The sequence below is a fragment of the Lithobates pipiens genome, unplaced genomic scaffold (assembly GCF_037356315.1).
Source record: "Lithobates pipiens isolate NorthernLeopardFrog02 unplaced genomic scaffold, aLitPip1_a1.2 Scaffold_8, whole genome shotgun sequence".
Classification (NCBI taxonomy): Eukaryota; Metazoa; Chordata; class Amphibia; order Anura; family Ranidae; genus Lithobates; species Lithobates pipiens.
Genome location: NW_027507903.1, coordinates 339,747,544 through 339,765,585, shown reverse-complemented (window position 1 = coordinate 339,765,585; position 18,042 = coordinate 339,747,544). Strand labels below are relative to the sequence as shown.

The 18,042-nt window shown below is 41.9% G+C and overlaps 1 protein-coding gene across 4 annotated transcripts in view; it reads left to right on the top strand.

Moving 5' to 3' along the window:
• The window catches only part of ARHGAP26 (Rho GTPase activating protein 26), a 724,944-nt gene that overhangs the window by 354,943 nt on the left and 351,959 nt on the right, over window positions 1-18,042 (top strand). For all 4 annotated transcript variants that reach the window (XM_077473114.1, XM_077473113.1, XM_077473112.1 and 1 more), the window contains one exon: window positions 2,694-2,768. In XM_077473114.1, the coding sequence (XP_077329240.1) occupies window positions 2,694-2,768 (75 nt within the window). The remainder of the gene's footprint in view (window positions 1-2,693; window positions 2,769-18,042) is intronic.

Genomic DNA, 18,042 nt, shown 5'->3' with positions numbered 1-18,042 from the left:
GGACACAACTGGTGAGAGATCATGCCACTGCACGGCCCCCCAAGCGGCGCTTTCTGAGAGGATGATGTATGACTTCCACTCAGAACCGTAAAGCCACCGCCTTGCCATCATTCTGCTATTGGGTGGGAAGGTGGTAAAGAAAAGTTTTCTTGTTATCCTAAAATTTAGCCCATTTATAATGACACACAAATTCTGGTGCAGCGTTGTATACAAATGGAATTAAGACATTTTTGTTTTTCTAATTTTGTAGTAACACTTTTGTGGTAACACAAAAAAAATAAATCACATCCTTTTTTCCCAGAAATAGAGCTTTCTTTTGGTGGTATTTGATCACCGCTGGGGTTTTTATTTTTTGTGCTATAAACAAAAAAGAGCGACAATTTTGAAAAAAATTCATTATTTTTAGCTATAATAAATATCCCCCAAAAATATATAAAAAAAAAAAAGTTTTCCTCAGTTTAGGCCAATATGTATGTTCTACATATTTGTGGTAAAAAAATAAAAAAAATAGGCATATTGATTGGTTTGCGCAAAAGTTATAGCATCTACAAAATAGGGGATAGTTTTATGGCATTTTTTTTTTTTATTAGTAATGGCGGTGATCTGTGATTTTTTTTTTTTTTTTTTTTTTTGGGACTGTGACATTATGGCGGACACATCGGACACTTTTTACACTATTTTGGGACAATTGTCATTTATACAGCAATCAGTGTTAGAAAAATGCACTGATTACTGTGTAAATGACACAGGTAGTGAAGGGGTTAACCACTAGGGGGCGATGAAGGGGTTAAGTGTGTCCTAGGGAGTGATTCTAACTGTGGGGGGGTGGGGTTCAAGTCACATGATGCCGATCACTGCTCCAGATGACAGGGAGCGGTGATCTCTGTCATGACACAAGCCAGAATGGGGAAATACCTTGTTTACATAGGCACTTCCCTGTTCTGAGGCTCTGTGACACGGTTCTCTGGGAGACCGGCAGGCACGGTCACACTGTACGCGGCAGTGCACGTGCCCCTGCTATCCCCACCTCTTAAAGGGGACATATAGGTACGCCAATTTGCCCACCGCTGCCATTGTGCCAACCTATATAGGCAAACAGCGGTCGGCAAAAGGTTAAAGTAGATGTAAAGGCACAAAAATGGGTGTGATTTAATTCACAAAAATAAGCCCTTAACACTTAGTGTACCTTCACTCCAGTATTACATTTTTCTGGAATTTCACCCCCCTTCCCCCATAATCTAAAATGCCAATTTTTTTTTCTTTGCATACTTTTTTTTTCATGTTTCAGCCTACCCCAACATCTCATCTGCTTTTGAAGCCTCCTGGGATATACATATCACATATTCGAGGTGGTATCGGCTTAAATACAGTAGCTTGAGGGGGTGGGTGGACTTGATGGTACATCATCAGGGGGGCTGGCTGCCTGAACCAGGAAGAGACAGCCACCTCCTGATGATGTTCCAAATCTAAGATGGTAGTGTGGGACCCAGTGTGTAGAGCGAAATGCCAGATCACAGCAGACCAATGCTGGATTTATTAGTGTGTGAGTATATTTTATTTTAAAAAAAGGGTAAGAAGGGATAAAAAAAAAACAGGGAAATTAAGTTTTTTATTTTTCCTCCCATCATCCCTGAACTCCTAAAGGGAGCCATCTCAACCCTAACATATGATCTAATGCCTAAAAAGAGCATTTAACACTTACCCCCAAACCCATCCCCCAAATTTAAATCTAGAAATTTAAACTTACCCCAAAATGACTCTTAACTTTTCCAAACACTTGCAGAAGTAAACTTCGTAATCAGGAATTTGCCAGCAGGTAATATTTTTTGGCAGAAGAGACTTTGGGTTTTCTTTATGAAAAAGATAAAAATAACTCTGGTTTGCCAGCCAATGTGTGGTTTTTGTACACTGACTGAGGTTCATGTGCAGTGTACAGTACGCCCACTACAATCCAGGGACCACTGCATGCGAAGTACCCTTCACCTGGAAGAAGATGGCAGCAAGTGAGTGGAGGCCGGAACTCGGAACTCCCATCGCTGGAGAGCAAACTCAGAGGAAAGTGTACCCCATTGTAAAGATCATTTTGACCACTAAAATAACCTCTTAACACTTAATTCCCCCTATCCTAATCTCTAAAGAGAGAATAACACAAACCTAATCCTTAACTAAACCCCAACACTAGCTCCTGCTCTGCTACATTAACACAATGTCCATCATTTAAAACAGTGGTCATCAACCCCCGTCCTCAGGGCCCACTAACAGGCCAGGTTTGCAAGATAACTGAAATACATGACAGGTGATATCATTTGCTGCTCAGTGATTGCAGTATTCTAGTCTGCATCTTCCCAAGGTAATACAGAAAACCTGGCCTGTTAGTGGGCCCCAAGGACAGGGTTGATGACCACTGATTTAAAACCCCTGCTTAACAAGCCTTAATGCATGTAATGTATTACCTTATTTTAGCTTAATCGCTACAGAATTGCACATATTGTATATACTTGCAAACTATACACTAGAAAAAAAAAAAGATTTTAACATGCTAATACAATTATTTATGTTGAGCTGAACTTTGACACTTGCATATTAAAGAAAAAACTGAGAAATCTGTAGTTTCACTGTAAGAGCGGTAAATCAAAAACAAAAGCTGCCTTTTTATTTAACTATATAAATAACAACATGTTTGTTTTTTGCAGGAATCGGTGAACAGGGACTTTACCGAATTGTTGGTGTCAATTCCAGGGTTCAAAAACTTCTGAGCATCTTAATGGGTAATTGTAACTGTGGTCTATTTTGTAATCTGGTCTAAAATGTATATTTTTTTATTAAAAAGTACAAAACAACCTTATCACATCCTGACCCTAATGCCCTGGTGATCTAAATAAAATTACCTCCCACTATTCCAGTATAGAACAGAACTACATGACTTTAAAGCAGCAAGAAATCTTAAATTGTATGTTGGAATATATATATATGAAAAACCCTAAATAGATAGATTTATGGCATAAAATAATGTATAATAGTACAGATTTATTACTAACCTTTGCAATGTTTTGTCACCATTTTTGTGTGGAACTCTATATTATATACCCATTTCTGGCACGTATTCTAGAATTGGTTAACACTCTGAATTTCAGTCAAAATTATAAATACTCAAGTGAAGTACATGTAGTGCCTTGAAAAAGTATTCATATCCCTAGAAATTTTCCACATTTTGTCATGTTACAACCAAAAATGTAAATGTGTTTTATTGGGATCTAATGTGATAGACCAACACAAAGTGGCACGTTTTTGTGAAGGGGAAGGACATTTTCCTACCCGAAGACTTGTATTTCTGTCTGTCCAGTTCTAAGATTTACACAACTATGACGCACAGCAACAACCCTGTCTGGAAGGGAAAAAGACTAGATTTTATTCTGCGGCAATGAAGTAACATTTAGAGGTTTTGTTTTCCAGTGAAAAGAAAAGCAGAAGAATGCTGAGTTTAACTCTGTTTTTTCCTCCTATGGGCACAGTACGTGAACTGCAGCACAGCTCATTGGTTCTTTGTGCTGCTTACCCCTACCCTAGTCTCAGGTCTAATGTATGCCGTAATCCTATTCCTGGACAAATTAGTACTTGTGCCTTTTGCCGTCATTTCTTTTTCATACTTTATGGGACACAGAGTTAGGCTAATATTCATTACCTGCTGGGTTATACTTCATCATCAGGTGAGTGGACACTGGCAGACCAAAGGTCTTCAGACAGGAAGTGATCCCCTATATAACCCCTCCGTTACAGGAAGTACTTTCATTTTTGATCAGTGTCTGCAAGGTGGATGGCATGGTTTGTTTGAGCTCTCTGAGCTCCTGGTCTCTAGTCTCACAAGTGGTTCCAAAATGAATCAAGGGATTGACCGATCGGATCCATTTGACACTTGCCTCTTGCCTCCAGTTGCCTCTTGCAGAGCTGACTGAGCCCCCCTGGTCCTCTTTGGGATCTCTGAGGCCTTTTCAGGTCGCACAGACTTTCCCTCTACACCCCCTGTTGGAACAGGCGGTGTACGCTGATTGGAAACATCCTGACCGGATTTTTGTTCCTCCTGAGAGGTTTTCCCTGTTATATCCCATGGATGAAAAGTTTATTAACCACTTGAGATCCGCGCTATTGCCAAATGACGGCATTAGCGCGGATCTACTTTTCCGGGACGACGTCCCGGTTACGAGCGGCCTGCGCGCCCCCTGAGGGGCGCGCGCGGCGCGCTCTGTGATCGGCGAGTCCATGAGACTCGCCTGATCACCGATCCGTGTAAGGGGTCGATCCCGACCCCTTATCACGTGATCAGCTGTCAGCCAATGACAGCTGATCATGTGACAGAACGGAGCCGGCAATCGGCTATTATTCCTCCTCGCGCTGACAGCGCGAGGAGAGAAAAAAAAAGCCGATCACCGGCGGCCGTGATCGGGACATCAGTCCCGATCACGGCCAGCAATACAGCTGACCACCTGCCCCCTGCCAGTGCCCACCTGCCCACCACAGTGCCATCCTGAATGAAAGTAAGTGTCCCCCATCAGTGCCACCCAGCAGTGCCCATAGTGCCCACAGCGCCACCCACAGTGCCACCCACAGTGCCATCCAGCAGTGCCACCAACAATGCCACCCACAGTGCCCACAATCTGCCGCAAAGGTGCTGCACCCCAGTGCCGCCCATCAGTGCCCAGCAGTGCCACCTATCAGTGCCACCTATCAGTGCCCATCAGTCCCATCTATCAGTGGTACCTATCAGTGCCCATCCGTGCCACTTATCCGTGCCACCCATCCATGCCATCTTATCTGTGCCCATCTTTGCCCATCAGTGCCGCCTTATCTGTGCCGATCGGTGCCGCCTTATCTGTGCCTATTAGTGCCGCCTTAACTATGCCTATCAGTGCCCACCAGTGCAGCCTATCAGTGCCCACCAATGCAGCCTATCAGTGCCCACCAATGCAGCCCATCAGTGCCCACCAATGCAGCCATCAGTGCCGCCTAATCAGCGCACTTCAACGAAGGAGAAAAATGACCCGTTTGCAAAATTGTATAACAAACTATTAAAACATGATTTTTTTTTTTTTTTTTTTTGCATCTTTTTTTGTTTGTTTAGCAAAAAATAAAACTCCGAGCTGTAACTAAATACCACCAAAAGAAAGCTCTATTTGTGGGGAAAAAAATGATAAAAATTTCATTTGGGTACAGTGTTGTATGACCGCGCAATTGTCATTCAAAGTGCATCAGCGCTGAAAGCTGAAAATTGGTCTGGGACTGAGGGGGGTTTAAGTGCCCAGTAAGCAAGTGGTTAAAAAATGGAGCATGCCAGCTGTAGATGCAGCAGTCTCTTCCTTAAACAAGAACTTAACTTGTCCAGTAGATAACACACAGGGCTTAGTTATTATTAAAGGCTTCCTTTTCTTTGGCCAGTTCGGTTATTCAGCCAGCTGTTGCAGCAATTGGCATTTCTTTATTGTACATCACGGGACACAGAGCCACAGTAATAACTGTATGGGTTATATGGCACCTTCAGGTGATGGACACTGGCATACCCTAAACAGGAAGTTTAATTCCCCATACAACCCCTCCCCTTACCGGGAGTCCCTCAGTTTTTTCGCCAGTGTCTTAGGTTCCACTTTTTCAGGTCAAAGCACACTCAACCAGGGCTGTTAGTGCTTTGTGCATCACAAAGCCTCCATGGTTCAGTCATTAACTCACGACTTGACTACGCAAACTCACTGTACATAGGATTACCCCGATATCAACTTGCGAGATTACAACTTATCCAAAACACGGCGGCAAGGCTGATAACAGGAAAAAAACCCTGGGAATCAATCTCCCCTTCCCTGAGGAACCTACACTGGCTAACCATAAAGAATCGGATCACATTCAAGACCCTCTGCCTCACCCACAAATGTGTGCATAGAGATGCTCCTCAATACCTAATTGAGAAAATAAAACACTACACATGAAACCGCAGTCTTAGATCATCTAACAAAAACCTCCTCCTCGTTCCCAAATCTCGGTACAAATCAAAGGGGGAACGGAGATTCGCTGTCCAAGGACCACGGCTATGGAACGCGCTACCAACCAACATCCGCCTGGAAGAAAACCACCAGGCCTTTAGGAAAAACTCAAGACCTTCCTCTTGTAGAAGTTGGACAACTAAGCTCTTCACAGCGCCTTGAGGCGATTCAGTTCACGTTGTGCGCTATACAAATATTTCACTCACTCAGATCTACCCAGGAGAATGGTCCCTAAACCCAGAGGTGTTCCAGGAAATTTTACAACGTTGGGGATGGCCAGAGGTCGACCTACTGGCATCCAGGTTCAACAACAAGTTACAGCAGTTTGTGTCTCGAACAAGAGATCCCCTGGCAATTGGAGCAGATGCACTGATAGTTCCATGGACTCCTGGTTTATGCTTTCCCTCCAATCCCTCTCCTGCCACATTTGTTGCACAGGACTCGGAGAGAGGGGGTTCAAGTCATTCTGGTGGCACCAGGCTGGCCCAGAAGGCCCTGGTTACCGGAGATTGGGAGAATGACAATAGAATGGCCATGGTCCCATTCACTGATACGAAACCTTTATGCAAGGGGCAACCCCCATGCTCCCCCCAATTAGATCACCTATGTGCCCTTGGGGCTTGAACTTGGTGCTGTCTGTGTTACAGAAACAAGCATTTGAACCTATTAAGGAAATTCCATTAGACTGTCACGCACGCTAACCTTCCTGATGGCTATCACCTTGGCTAGAAGAGTGCCAGAGTTGGCGGCCCTTTCATGCAGAGAACCATACTTGATCCTCATGACAGTCGTGTTACAACCTGGACATCAACAGGACATTATTTTGCCTTCTTTTTCTCTCAGCCTCGTTCGGCGGAGAGACAACTGCATTCTTTGGATGTTGTCCGGGGCAGTCAAGGTTTATTTGTCTAGATCTGTGGTCTGATCCGAGTATCAGACTCTATTTTTATTTTTTTATTTATTTTTTTGCTTTACCAAAAGCACCTAAGAAGGGACAGATATCTTCCATTGCCTATTGGGTCCGCTAATTGGTTATTCAGGCCTATGGTCTGAAACATAAAGCTCCTCCCTTTAGAGTGAGAGTTCATTCTACCAGGGGTGTAGGAACCTCCTGGGTTTTTTGCCATCGGGTATTTGTAGCTTAGATTTGTAAGGTTGCTACCTGGTCTTCGGTGCATACGTTCACAATATTTTATCAAGTGAATGTTTGAGCAGCCGAGGAGTCGGCTTTCGCCCGCAGTGTACTGCCGTATAGGTTCTGATGGCTATTGTTTGGCAGGGTGTCTCCCTCCCCTTAAGGCTATTGCTTTGGGATGTCCCAGCAAGTAATGAATATTAGCCTGACTCTGTGTCCCATGATGTATGAAAAAGAAAATAGGATTTTTCATCAAACTTATCTGTAAAATCCTTTTCTTTGAGTGTATCATGGGACACAGAGATCCCTCCCCTCTTTTTTGAGGATTTAGTGCTTGCTACAAAACTAAAGTACTTCCTGTATGGGAGGGGTTATATAGGTGATCACTTCCTGTTTGAAGACCTTTGGTCTACCAGTGTCCATTCACCTGATGAAGTATAATCCAGCAGGTAAAGAATATTAGCCTGACTTTGTGTCCCAGGATGTACTTAAAGAAAAGGATTTTACAGGTAAGTTTGACAAAAAAATCCTAGTTTTATTTGAGTATGTCGCATGACCACGCAATTGTCAGTTAAAGCAATGCAGTGCCGTATCACAAAAAAATGGCAAAAAAAATAAATAAAACAGACCAAAAGGGAGCCAACGAGAAGTTTTTTGTTTAAGCCTAGTACACACAATTTTTTTTTTTTTTTTTCATTCAACCCAACAGACAGATCGCCATATCAACACAAGGGATGTTGGTGCAGCAATCTCTCCCACTGTGTCTTTGTGTTCTGATTCACCCCTGCCAGAACACATTGATCGGTGCTTGCAGCCAATAAGCTCTGATCTCATGGTGGTTTTCTCTAAATTTGTTAAATGTCCCTTGTTGTTCTGCAAGATAGAATCTGATTATTAACATATATGATCCCTCACAACTGGAGAATTTTTTTTCAGTTGACAACATATGGACAGATAGAACAGTCTCAGAGAAAAGAATATTTGCTTAACCACATCTCATTTTCTGGAATATATTCTGATATTACTAAATGATCCTTTAAATACTTTGTCCATTGGGCTGTCACCAAAGGCCTTGGTCCAACAGTGTTTGCCACCTGTGGATTGGCCAATAGAATACACCTATGTTGTTAAAGCAATCTTTGTCTATCTCAGTGTAAGCCATAAGGTGTGATTATCTGAATGAGAAATGTATCCTTAGACCTCTCCTTGTATTCTTTTCTCCTTCCGTTTACCAAGCCATTTTGGGATGACTGGAAGTTTCCAAACGAAAACCACATGTACTGTTAGAAACTCATTCAAGAAAAGTTTTCCATCCTGCTCCTTTGAAATTTATAATCATTGCAGTTAAAACTAAGATCAATTTGACCCCACTAACGATAGTAAAAATCACACCACATTCTTAAAATAAAACTTATTGAATTCAATTCTACTAGTGTATGGCCAGCTTAAGCAGGGGGATATACAGTGCTCACGATAAACTTAATCATCTATGACTGCAGTAAATGGTCCTCTGGTTAAGAATATGCAGAGCCTGCCCTACCTATAGGCAAGGTAGGCACCGGCTTAGATTGCACATTAGTCAGTGGTGCCACACGTGTTTTTAGCAAGCGAGCCGGCGCTGTTTGACTTCCAGGTCTTGCGGATGGGTTCAGAGGTCCAGGTGCAGGCCCCTGTTGGCATGGGGAAGCGAGACAGTGCCGCTACTCTTTGTCTTCAGGCTGGGTCCAGAGGCGCAAGTGCAGGCCTGTTGACCACGGCTGAAGAAATAGGTGGAGACTCCCCACAGAATCTCCACCCCTGCTACCTCCACCGTACACATGGGTAGGGTAAAGGGCAGGGAGTCATGGGCGGAGCCTGGGGGGCGGCAAAAATTAGGTTTCACCTAGGGCAGGCGTATGCAATTAGTGGACCTCCCAGCTGTTGCAGAACTAAAAGTTCCATGAGGCATAGCAAGACTCTTATAGCCACAAGCATGACACCCAGAGGCAGAGGCGTGATGGGACTTGTAGTTTTGCAACCGCTGGAGGTCCGCTAATTGCATATCCCTGACCTAGGGTGTCAAAAATCCTTGCACCAGCCTTGAGAATGAATGGCCTACTGATCTACATTGTGCAGATATGGTCCACCATTGTCAACATCAGATGCTAGTTCAGAGCCTTGCTTTGCAGCTAACACAAGGCCAAGTATACTGTATGTAGACAGGAAGTGGCTAAAAGAAGCCGGAGGAGATCAGCAGCACTGAGATCCCCCCCCAAAAAAGAGAAATAGATATAAAAAAAAACAGCATTGTATGGGGTGAATCATGGAATTTTAGTGCTTTAGCAATATATATGTTATCCAGTTAGGGTTTAAATTTACTTTAAGTAGGCTTTAAAGCAGATGTGACTGTTTCTATTCAGTTTTATGGTTTAACTGAGCTGTCATTTAGACTCATTGGAAGTTCATACATGCACGGACATTGCCACTCCTAAAATGCATTGGATTTCCAAACATGTGTTAACCTCAAATTGTCTGCAAGTCAGGTCATCCATAAAAAATGAATAGAGGCTTTCAGTCATTTAAATCCCATTTGATAAAGGGGCAGAGCAATGAGTTGCATCTAAAGACTCTGATCACTGCTCTGTGTGAGTGAAGCCTCGGTGACTAATAAAGGATTTCCTTCTCTGGTATCTGTCTAACATTTTTCATTGTTTAAGGATTAATGGGCAAATAAAAGATAAATAACAGCAACAATGTTAGGAAGTGAACTCCACAAGTACCAATCTTGAATGTTAATTTGGTATTTTAGTTATTTTAGAGAAAGCATTTTGTTTTATCACCAATTTTAAAATGAGACATTGGGTGCGTTTTTTCATTCTGGTTTACTAGCTGTGTTTTATCCTATTTGTGTGGTTGAGCATTTTTCCTATAACATCACAGCGGAGAGAATGGGAGCGCTTTAATAAAGCCAAGGGCAGGATTATCTGATCAAGATTATTTCAACAATAGGCAGTTGCTATCTTCCACAGCAGTGATTACCTTAAGTAATTGGATTACAATTCAGGGTCATCTTTCCTCTAGAAAGCATTTAGGCTCAGCAGTGAATTGCTGTGGCTGGTAATCTAAACTAACAGGCATGTGGGGATCAAGATGAAGTTTGCTTAAAGGCACATCCTTTTTCATTCAGCAACTATGGTTTACTTAAGAGATTTTTTTTATTTTTCTTACAGATCTGGTAATTATTAAAACTTCATAGCAGGGCTTATGAATTAAAATTCATGGAGGTCCAGTCAGTAACATTTCTTCCACCAGAGGTCCAAATCACGTTTGATTCTTAATGGTACCTCCACGCATCGCCAAACACAGCGTGTTTTTGTGTGAGCGACAAACCATATTGTGCCTCAGCACTGTGTGGCACAATTTAAAAAAGGGTCATGGACTTCTTTTTCTGTGTTTCTGCATGTAAGCCAGTCAATTGAAATGAATGGGCTGCCTACACACAAAGCCCAGGTTGCAATAATGTAAACCTAGCTTCAGATCCTTTACACCACAATCCCATTTTAACACCAGTGTTTTCTGTCCCCCATGCACCTTACAGCCCACTTCACATAAGAATCTCCCTTTATATCACAATCCCCACTTCATATCACACCCCCACAGTGCTGTCCTCAACCCCTCTTCACATTCCTGTCTTCAGCCCCCCACACGCCATTCATATCACTGCCCCTTCACATTCCTGTCCCTCCTCCTCCACATTCCTGTCCTCAACTCCCCTTCATATCACCCCCTTTCACACTCCTGTCTTCAATGCCCCTTCATATCAATCCCTTTCTCATTCCTGTCAGCTCCCTTCATATTACTGTCCTCAGCCCCCCCTTCAAATCGTCCACCTTCACATTCTAGCCTTCGGCCCCCCAAATCTGCCTTCACATTTCAGTCCTCAGCCCCCCTTCTCATCACCCCTCATCTTTACATTCCAGCCCCCAGCCCCTTTCAAATCACCCCACCCTGACATGCCTGTCCTCAGCCCTCTTTTTAGATCACCTCACCTTCATATTTCTGTCCTGAGCTAACCCCCCCACCTTCACATTCATGTTCTCTGTCCCTCTGTACATCACTGTCTTCAGCCCAACTTTCATTTCACCCACCTACATCTTACATTCTTGTGTAGTGAACGATGCTGGTGGTTTTTACAATTTTACTTTTAAATATTTATTAATCTAAACAGACCCCTGCCAGCTCCCCTTTAAGACAGGGAAAGGGACTGCAGACACAGATTTCCCAGTCCCTTTCTCTGCAGCATCAGCTGCACTGAAGATGTATGGACAGGAGACAGGGGCTCCTGTTCATTCACAAACACCATTTGCCTCGGGTAGGGATATTCACCCTCTTTGTCATGTTTACCATTCTCAATGAAAGTGAAAGAAAATCCCAAATTTTTGTCTGTCCCCAGAAAAGTAATAGAGAAGAAATCTTCCAATGGGGACACAAGTTCTAGGGAACTGGGGGGGGGGGGCCCAAGGGATCCCCTTAACTTGTAGGTAATTTCTTCTTCTTGCTTTGGCTATGGGATAGGTAGTGAAGGTTAAAGTAGTATTAAACCCCAAAGCAAACATTTATAATGTTTGTTTTCTTTTTTTAGGCTTCTTTTACTTTATTTTCACCTAATGATCTAGTCAGTAAGTCTGTGTAATTTTTCAACCGAACACGCTCTCCTCCAAATGTAGAAGTTTAGAGGCTTGAGACAAACCATTTATCTCTGACGGTGGTTCTTAGAATGATCAGTTTTTTTTCATGAAAACCTTTATCACAAAATGAAAAACTGTGTCTGTAACTGCTTGTGTAACTGTAGTGTGAGTTGGAGTTAGTGAATCTAAATTTGCTAGTACATCTAAACCTCCCCTCCCAACAGACTGACAGTGCTGCTGTCCAAAGGTGTCTCTGTGCTCCATCATCCAGTGTGGGGGCTCTCTAATAAAGAAGGTGTGTTACTGGGCAGATCACCATGTGAAAGCAGTAGGGAAAAAGGATACCAAATTCAGACACCACATCTAAGGATTTGTAAGCTGCAATATATTACATTTTTGGTTTTGGATTTAATACCACTTTAAAGCGGAGTTCTGACGTTTTTGTGTTTATTAAGTCAGCAGCTCCAAAAAGTGTATCTGCTGACTTTTAACAAACACTCACCTGTTCCAGGATCCAGCGATGTGGCCTCCCGAACCCTTGATTCTCTCCCTCTCCTCGTGCTGGCATTGAAAGTGTGGGCACCCAGCTGTGACAGCTTATGGCTTTACAGCCCTATGCACATGCGTGAGTCATGCTGCAACAATTTTTGGGAGGGAAGGAGGGGGAGAAGAGAATCATGGGAAATGTAGTTCCAAAACATCTGGGGTGCCAAGGTTCGCCATCACTGGCCTAGGCGGTCTGAGCGAAGTGGGAGTGGGTACCTGTCAAAAAAAGGTTCAGTTGTTATCTGAATATTTTATATTTACAAATTTGAACTCTTTAAAATATGACAAACATTATATATGTCAAAGTCCTTGGTGTGGGTTGATAAATCATAATGTGGACCTGGTATTGGGTAGAAAAAGTTTGATAAATGTGGCTCGGCTGCATCTTTGGTTATTTTACTTGTCCCACCCAATACCTACATCATTTTAAGCATTAGCAACCCAGCATGACCTACTCTAGTATTGTCTTGATTCAGTATTACAGCTTAATGGGTGCTCAGGGAAAATTGATCTAGTGGTGCGTAATATGTAGCAACAGTCTTTCAGTCTCTTGTATCCTTTCAACAGTCTCTTGCAGTTTCCTGTAATTTAGAAGCAGCTTTTTGGCATATATATGTGGCATGTATTTCTTACATAAGCCTCTTGTACTGTGGCATCTATCTGTTATAGCAGGCTGCTATAAGTTTTGATGGAATATGCCAATCCTTCATAATATAGTGGCAGTAAACACAGGACTTGAGTAAAATTGCAGATCAAAAGTCATTTGGTTACAGGAGCAAGCTTAAAAAAAAAAAAAAAAGTGGTTGCTATTATTGTCAGTTAAAGGACATTGGCAGGTTTGATGCTGATCTAAAATAACAGACCCACTCTAATGTACATCCTTCATTTAAAGTAATCATGTCTCTTACCTCTAAAGAGAGACGGACCACTGTTATTGTGTGAAAATGTAGCATTTTTATACATTTTAAGTAAAAATGTTTGCGTCGGTGTATATATTTTTTTCTTTTTTACTAATATGTTACACAAATAGTTAAATATATATTTCCAGCTAGGCTGATGTCCATGCGTCAGCACAATATTTGTCTGTGCTGCGCTGATCACCGTGGCAACACAGGTTATTTCCTTGTTCAATAGGTGAAGATACTGACTACAGAGGCAATATCTAGTGTAGACGCTAAGGCTGGTAAATGTGAAATTGGACTGTGCCTTTTTCATCAGATTTTTTTTATTTATTTTTTATTTTGGTTATGCGTTTCTTGTTCTCATCTGTATTCTATAAATTTACTTCCGATATAAAGATTGACACATTCATTATAAAATGTATTAATATAACGTATTGGCACTAAACTGCAACTTTTCTTTTACGTAATCTGAAAAAAAAATGCATGAAGAAAACATGGTTTATAAGAACTGACTTATGACTGGGGCGTAAATTTCTCTTATATGCAAACTTTTACCAGGAAAAGGTTGGAATGTAAAGGCTGAGTCTGGTTGTTATCAGGCAGTTAAATCAAACATTGTTTTTGGCCAGTTAAATATGGTACAGGGCATATATCAAGACAATCCTACCGTTTGTACTAGAATAGTAACAGTAAAAAAGGGCAATAGCATATCAATAAAATGGATTCCTTTGATGGAGACGAAAGCCTCATACACCCGGTACCATTGATAGCCAACCGTTTTTTTGTCAAAAGGGCGTGTGCCAGGATCTTGTCTTGCATACTAATGGTACCCAATTGTCGTGCCACAAACAGGAACGTAGTATGAGGAATTTCAGTTCTTGAGCGCCACCCTTTAGGCCCCTTCTGCTAATTTCGTGTTTGGTGAACATTGATTCCGAGCATGCATGTTTGTACTTTCGACTCTTGTGTGACGGATTTGTTTACTGACCATACGAAAATCAAGCCGTTGTCCGCCGAAAATTTACTAGCCTGTCATCCAACATTTGTTGGGCGAAAATTGGACAACAATTCGCAAAGGGCGCATACTAACAGTAAGATTTTAGAACAACAGTCTGTCAACAGACAATCCCCTGCCAACAATCGTACCGTATGTATGAGGCTTAATACAAGATACATTGCTCAGCATAAATTAGTAAACCTCTTTTGAAAAGTACAATTTTAATCAATAGCTCATTGAACACAAGAACAACTTCCAAAACTGAGTTTTATAGAACATTTGTTTAGGTCCATTGCATGAAAGTAAGGTTACAAATATAACTTGGATAACAAAATCTTCAGTTTTACTCAAATTAGTTGATACAAAAATGAATACACCCCACAACAAAAATGATTACATCTAGTGTTTTGTATGACCTTCATGATTTGTAAGGACAGCACCAAGTCTTCTAGGCATGGAATGAACAAGGTGGCAACATATTGCAACATATTTTGTTTTCCATTCTTTAAGAACAACCTCTTTAACCACTTAAGCCCCAGACCAATTTGCAGCCAGAGGACCAGGCCCCTACGTCACTTTAACTGACAATTGCGCGGTCGTGCAACGTGGCTCCCAAACAAAATTGGCGTCCTTTATTTCCCACAAATAGCTATCTTTTGGTGGTATTTGATCACCTCTGCGATTTTTATTTTTTGCGCTACAAACAAAAATAGAGCAACAATTTTGAAAAAAAAATGCAATATTTTTTACTTTTTGCTATAATACATATCCACAAAAAAATATAAAAACATTTTTTTCCCTCAGTTTAGGCCGATACGTATTCTTCTACATATTTTTGGTAAAAAGAATTGCAATTAGCCATTATTAATTGGTTTGCGCAAAAGTTATAGCGTTTACAAAATAGCATTTTTCTAAATAGTTTTTTTTTTTTTTTACTAGTAATGGCAGCGATCAGCAATTTTTCCATCTTTAATAATTTTTATCAGTTTTGCTACAGTATTCTGACTGATATATATATAGCTTTGCTGATCTTCTTGTTGCCTTCACCTTTCTTGTGTAAATATATTGTTTTCTTTCTCAGGCATTGTGACATTTCTCTCCCATGTGGTGCCATTGCTGACAGCATGGATTTACTTTAACCACTTAAGGACCGCCTCATGCCGATATACATCGGCAGAATGGCACGACTGAGCACAAGCACGTACCTGTACGTTGTACCCGGTCCTGAGCTCCGTGACCATGGCTGTGGGACCAGCGGACCCGATCGCCGCTGGTGTCCCGCGATCGGGTCACAGAGCTGAAGAACGAGGAGAGGTCTGTGTAAACAAACCTCTCCCCCTGCTTCCTACTGTGGCTGTCACTGATCGTCTGTTCCCTTTTATAGGGAAAGACGATCAGTGACGTCACATGCCAGGCCACGCCCCCTACAATAAAAAAACACATAACATCATACATAACACCTACACTGCCCCCTAGTGGTTAAGTCCTTCACTGCCAGCGTCATTGACACAGGAATCAGTGCATTTAAATAGCACTGATTGCTGTATAAATGACAATGGTCCCAAAAATGTGTCACAAAATGTCCGATGTGCCCGCCATAATGTCGCAGTCACAATAAAAATTGCCGATCGCCGCCATTACTAGTAAAACCATTTTTTTTTTCTTTTTTTCTTTTTTTTTATAAAAATGCTATAAAACGATCCCCTGTTTTGTAGTGAAGTATAGCTGTCCAATACCACCACTTCGTTTTAAAATGTTTTTTTAAGTGTTAATGTTCCTGATTAAGCAGACATTGAACAAGCAAGATGATACCCCATGGATAACTATATGAAAGTCTCTTACACCGAATGTGCATTTGCTATGTCATGTATAATGCAATTCAAGAATGTTTGTTGTGCAGCTATTGAGGTTTTTAATTTTCCTATGATGCAATAAAATCTGAACAGTTTTCTATATATGGTGTGGGACCTTAAAAGTCTGGTGTAGTTTTGTCTGTAGGGATCTTTGTTGTAATACATCATATGAGTACTGCATCCACCATTATATATTATGTCTCTTTTGGGCAGATTAGGTGCCACACTTAATGAAGATAATTGGAAGACTCTGGACAGCCCCACTCCAAAATAAATCTAGTGCCTTTTATTCGTAAAACAAGATCACACTGTACAGATCACATGGGTAATGATTGATAGGCACTGGCACATACCAAGAGCTAGTTCTACACCAGCTTTGTTTTCGTGAGTGTTTTGTTAGTTTGCATTGAGGGAAAAGAATGAAACCTACTTTACTACTTGTTTTATATTACACAGAGTTGTATAAAACGGCGGACGCTGGCAAACCACATTGTTAGGCCCCTTTAACACTGAGCCACAGGGGGCGTTGGCGGTAAAGCAGCGCTATTTTTAGCTCCGCTTTGCTGGTGCTATCGCAGCGCTGCCCCATTGACTTCAATGGGGAGCAGCGGTTGGGAAGCACGGAGTTCACCGCTCCAAAGAAGCTGCTGGCAGGACTTTTTGTCACGTCCCTGCCAGCGCACCGCTGGAGTGAGAGGACTCATTTTTTTCAGGCGCTATTTTTAGCGCTGTAGCGCCTGAAAAACGCTGGCCACGTGAAAGGGGTTTTAGGGAATGTGTGAAATCCATGCCAAGGCTGGGAAATGAATAATCTAAATAAATGAGCTTCGGCTTGTACAGATCAAGACTCATTCGTGCTATATAAAAAAAATAAAAATAAAAAAAAACCTGGCCAGAGACATGCTTGGTAATGTTACATAAGAGAATCTTCTATTAAGAGAAACAATTGGTCAAGATAAACTGGACATCTAAAGTATCCTGCTTTCATCCTACTGAAAATCGCAACAGTTTTTGGCCTGGCAATGTTAGTTTGGTCTTTTTTTTTTGTTTTTTGTGTTGTGGTCAATGATGTTCATGACAGCTAAATGCCAGACACACTAATAAATAAAACAGATAAAATAAATATAAGGGAGAAATTTTTACTTGTCAAAAGTTTTCTTTCTATTCAATCCTGGGCATTACATAGCTCCTAACACAGCACAACCAGGTGAATGACACCCTTACAGTCAAAGTGATAGTAAAGGCTCACACTTTTTATTTTAAATAACGTTATACTTGCATGCTCTGTGCGATGGTTTTTCACAGATCAGCCTCGATCCTCCTATTCTCGGGTTCTCCTCCGGAAATCCTGGCCTCTCCCCCTTGTTGAGTGCCCCATAGCAAGTGGCTCTCTTCTGAGCCACCTCTGCATGTTCATAAGACACACAGCTTTGCTCAGCTCCACCCCCCACTCCCTTCTCACTGGCTATGATTGGCTCCTGCTGCTGTGTCTCAGCCAATGAGGTAGAGACCCAGGAGAGCCGCTGCTCTCATGCACATTGCTGAATTAAGATCGGGCTTAGGAAAGTATTGGGGGGCTCTCGGGGGAGGTGCACACAAAATATTTTTTACCTTCATGCATAAAAGGCATGCGGGTAAAAAAACCTTTGGCCTTTACAACAAATTCAAGCCTGGTACACACTATAGGTTTTTTTTGTTCAACTCAGCGGGACAGATCACTGTACTAACTCAAGCAATGTTGGTGTGGAGATCTCCCCTACTTTGCTATTTTGTTCTTGACGGGGACCGCTTCCCCCGACAGGATACACTGATCAGCACTGGCAGCTACTGGCATGAAGACAGGCTTCTATCATACAGGGAGCTGTACACATGAGCCAAAACTTGTCAGTTTCCTGCCGAACAAACTGTTTTCAGAC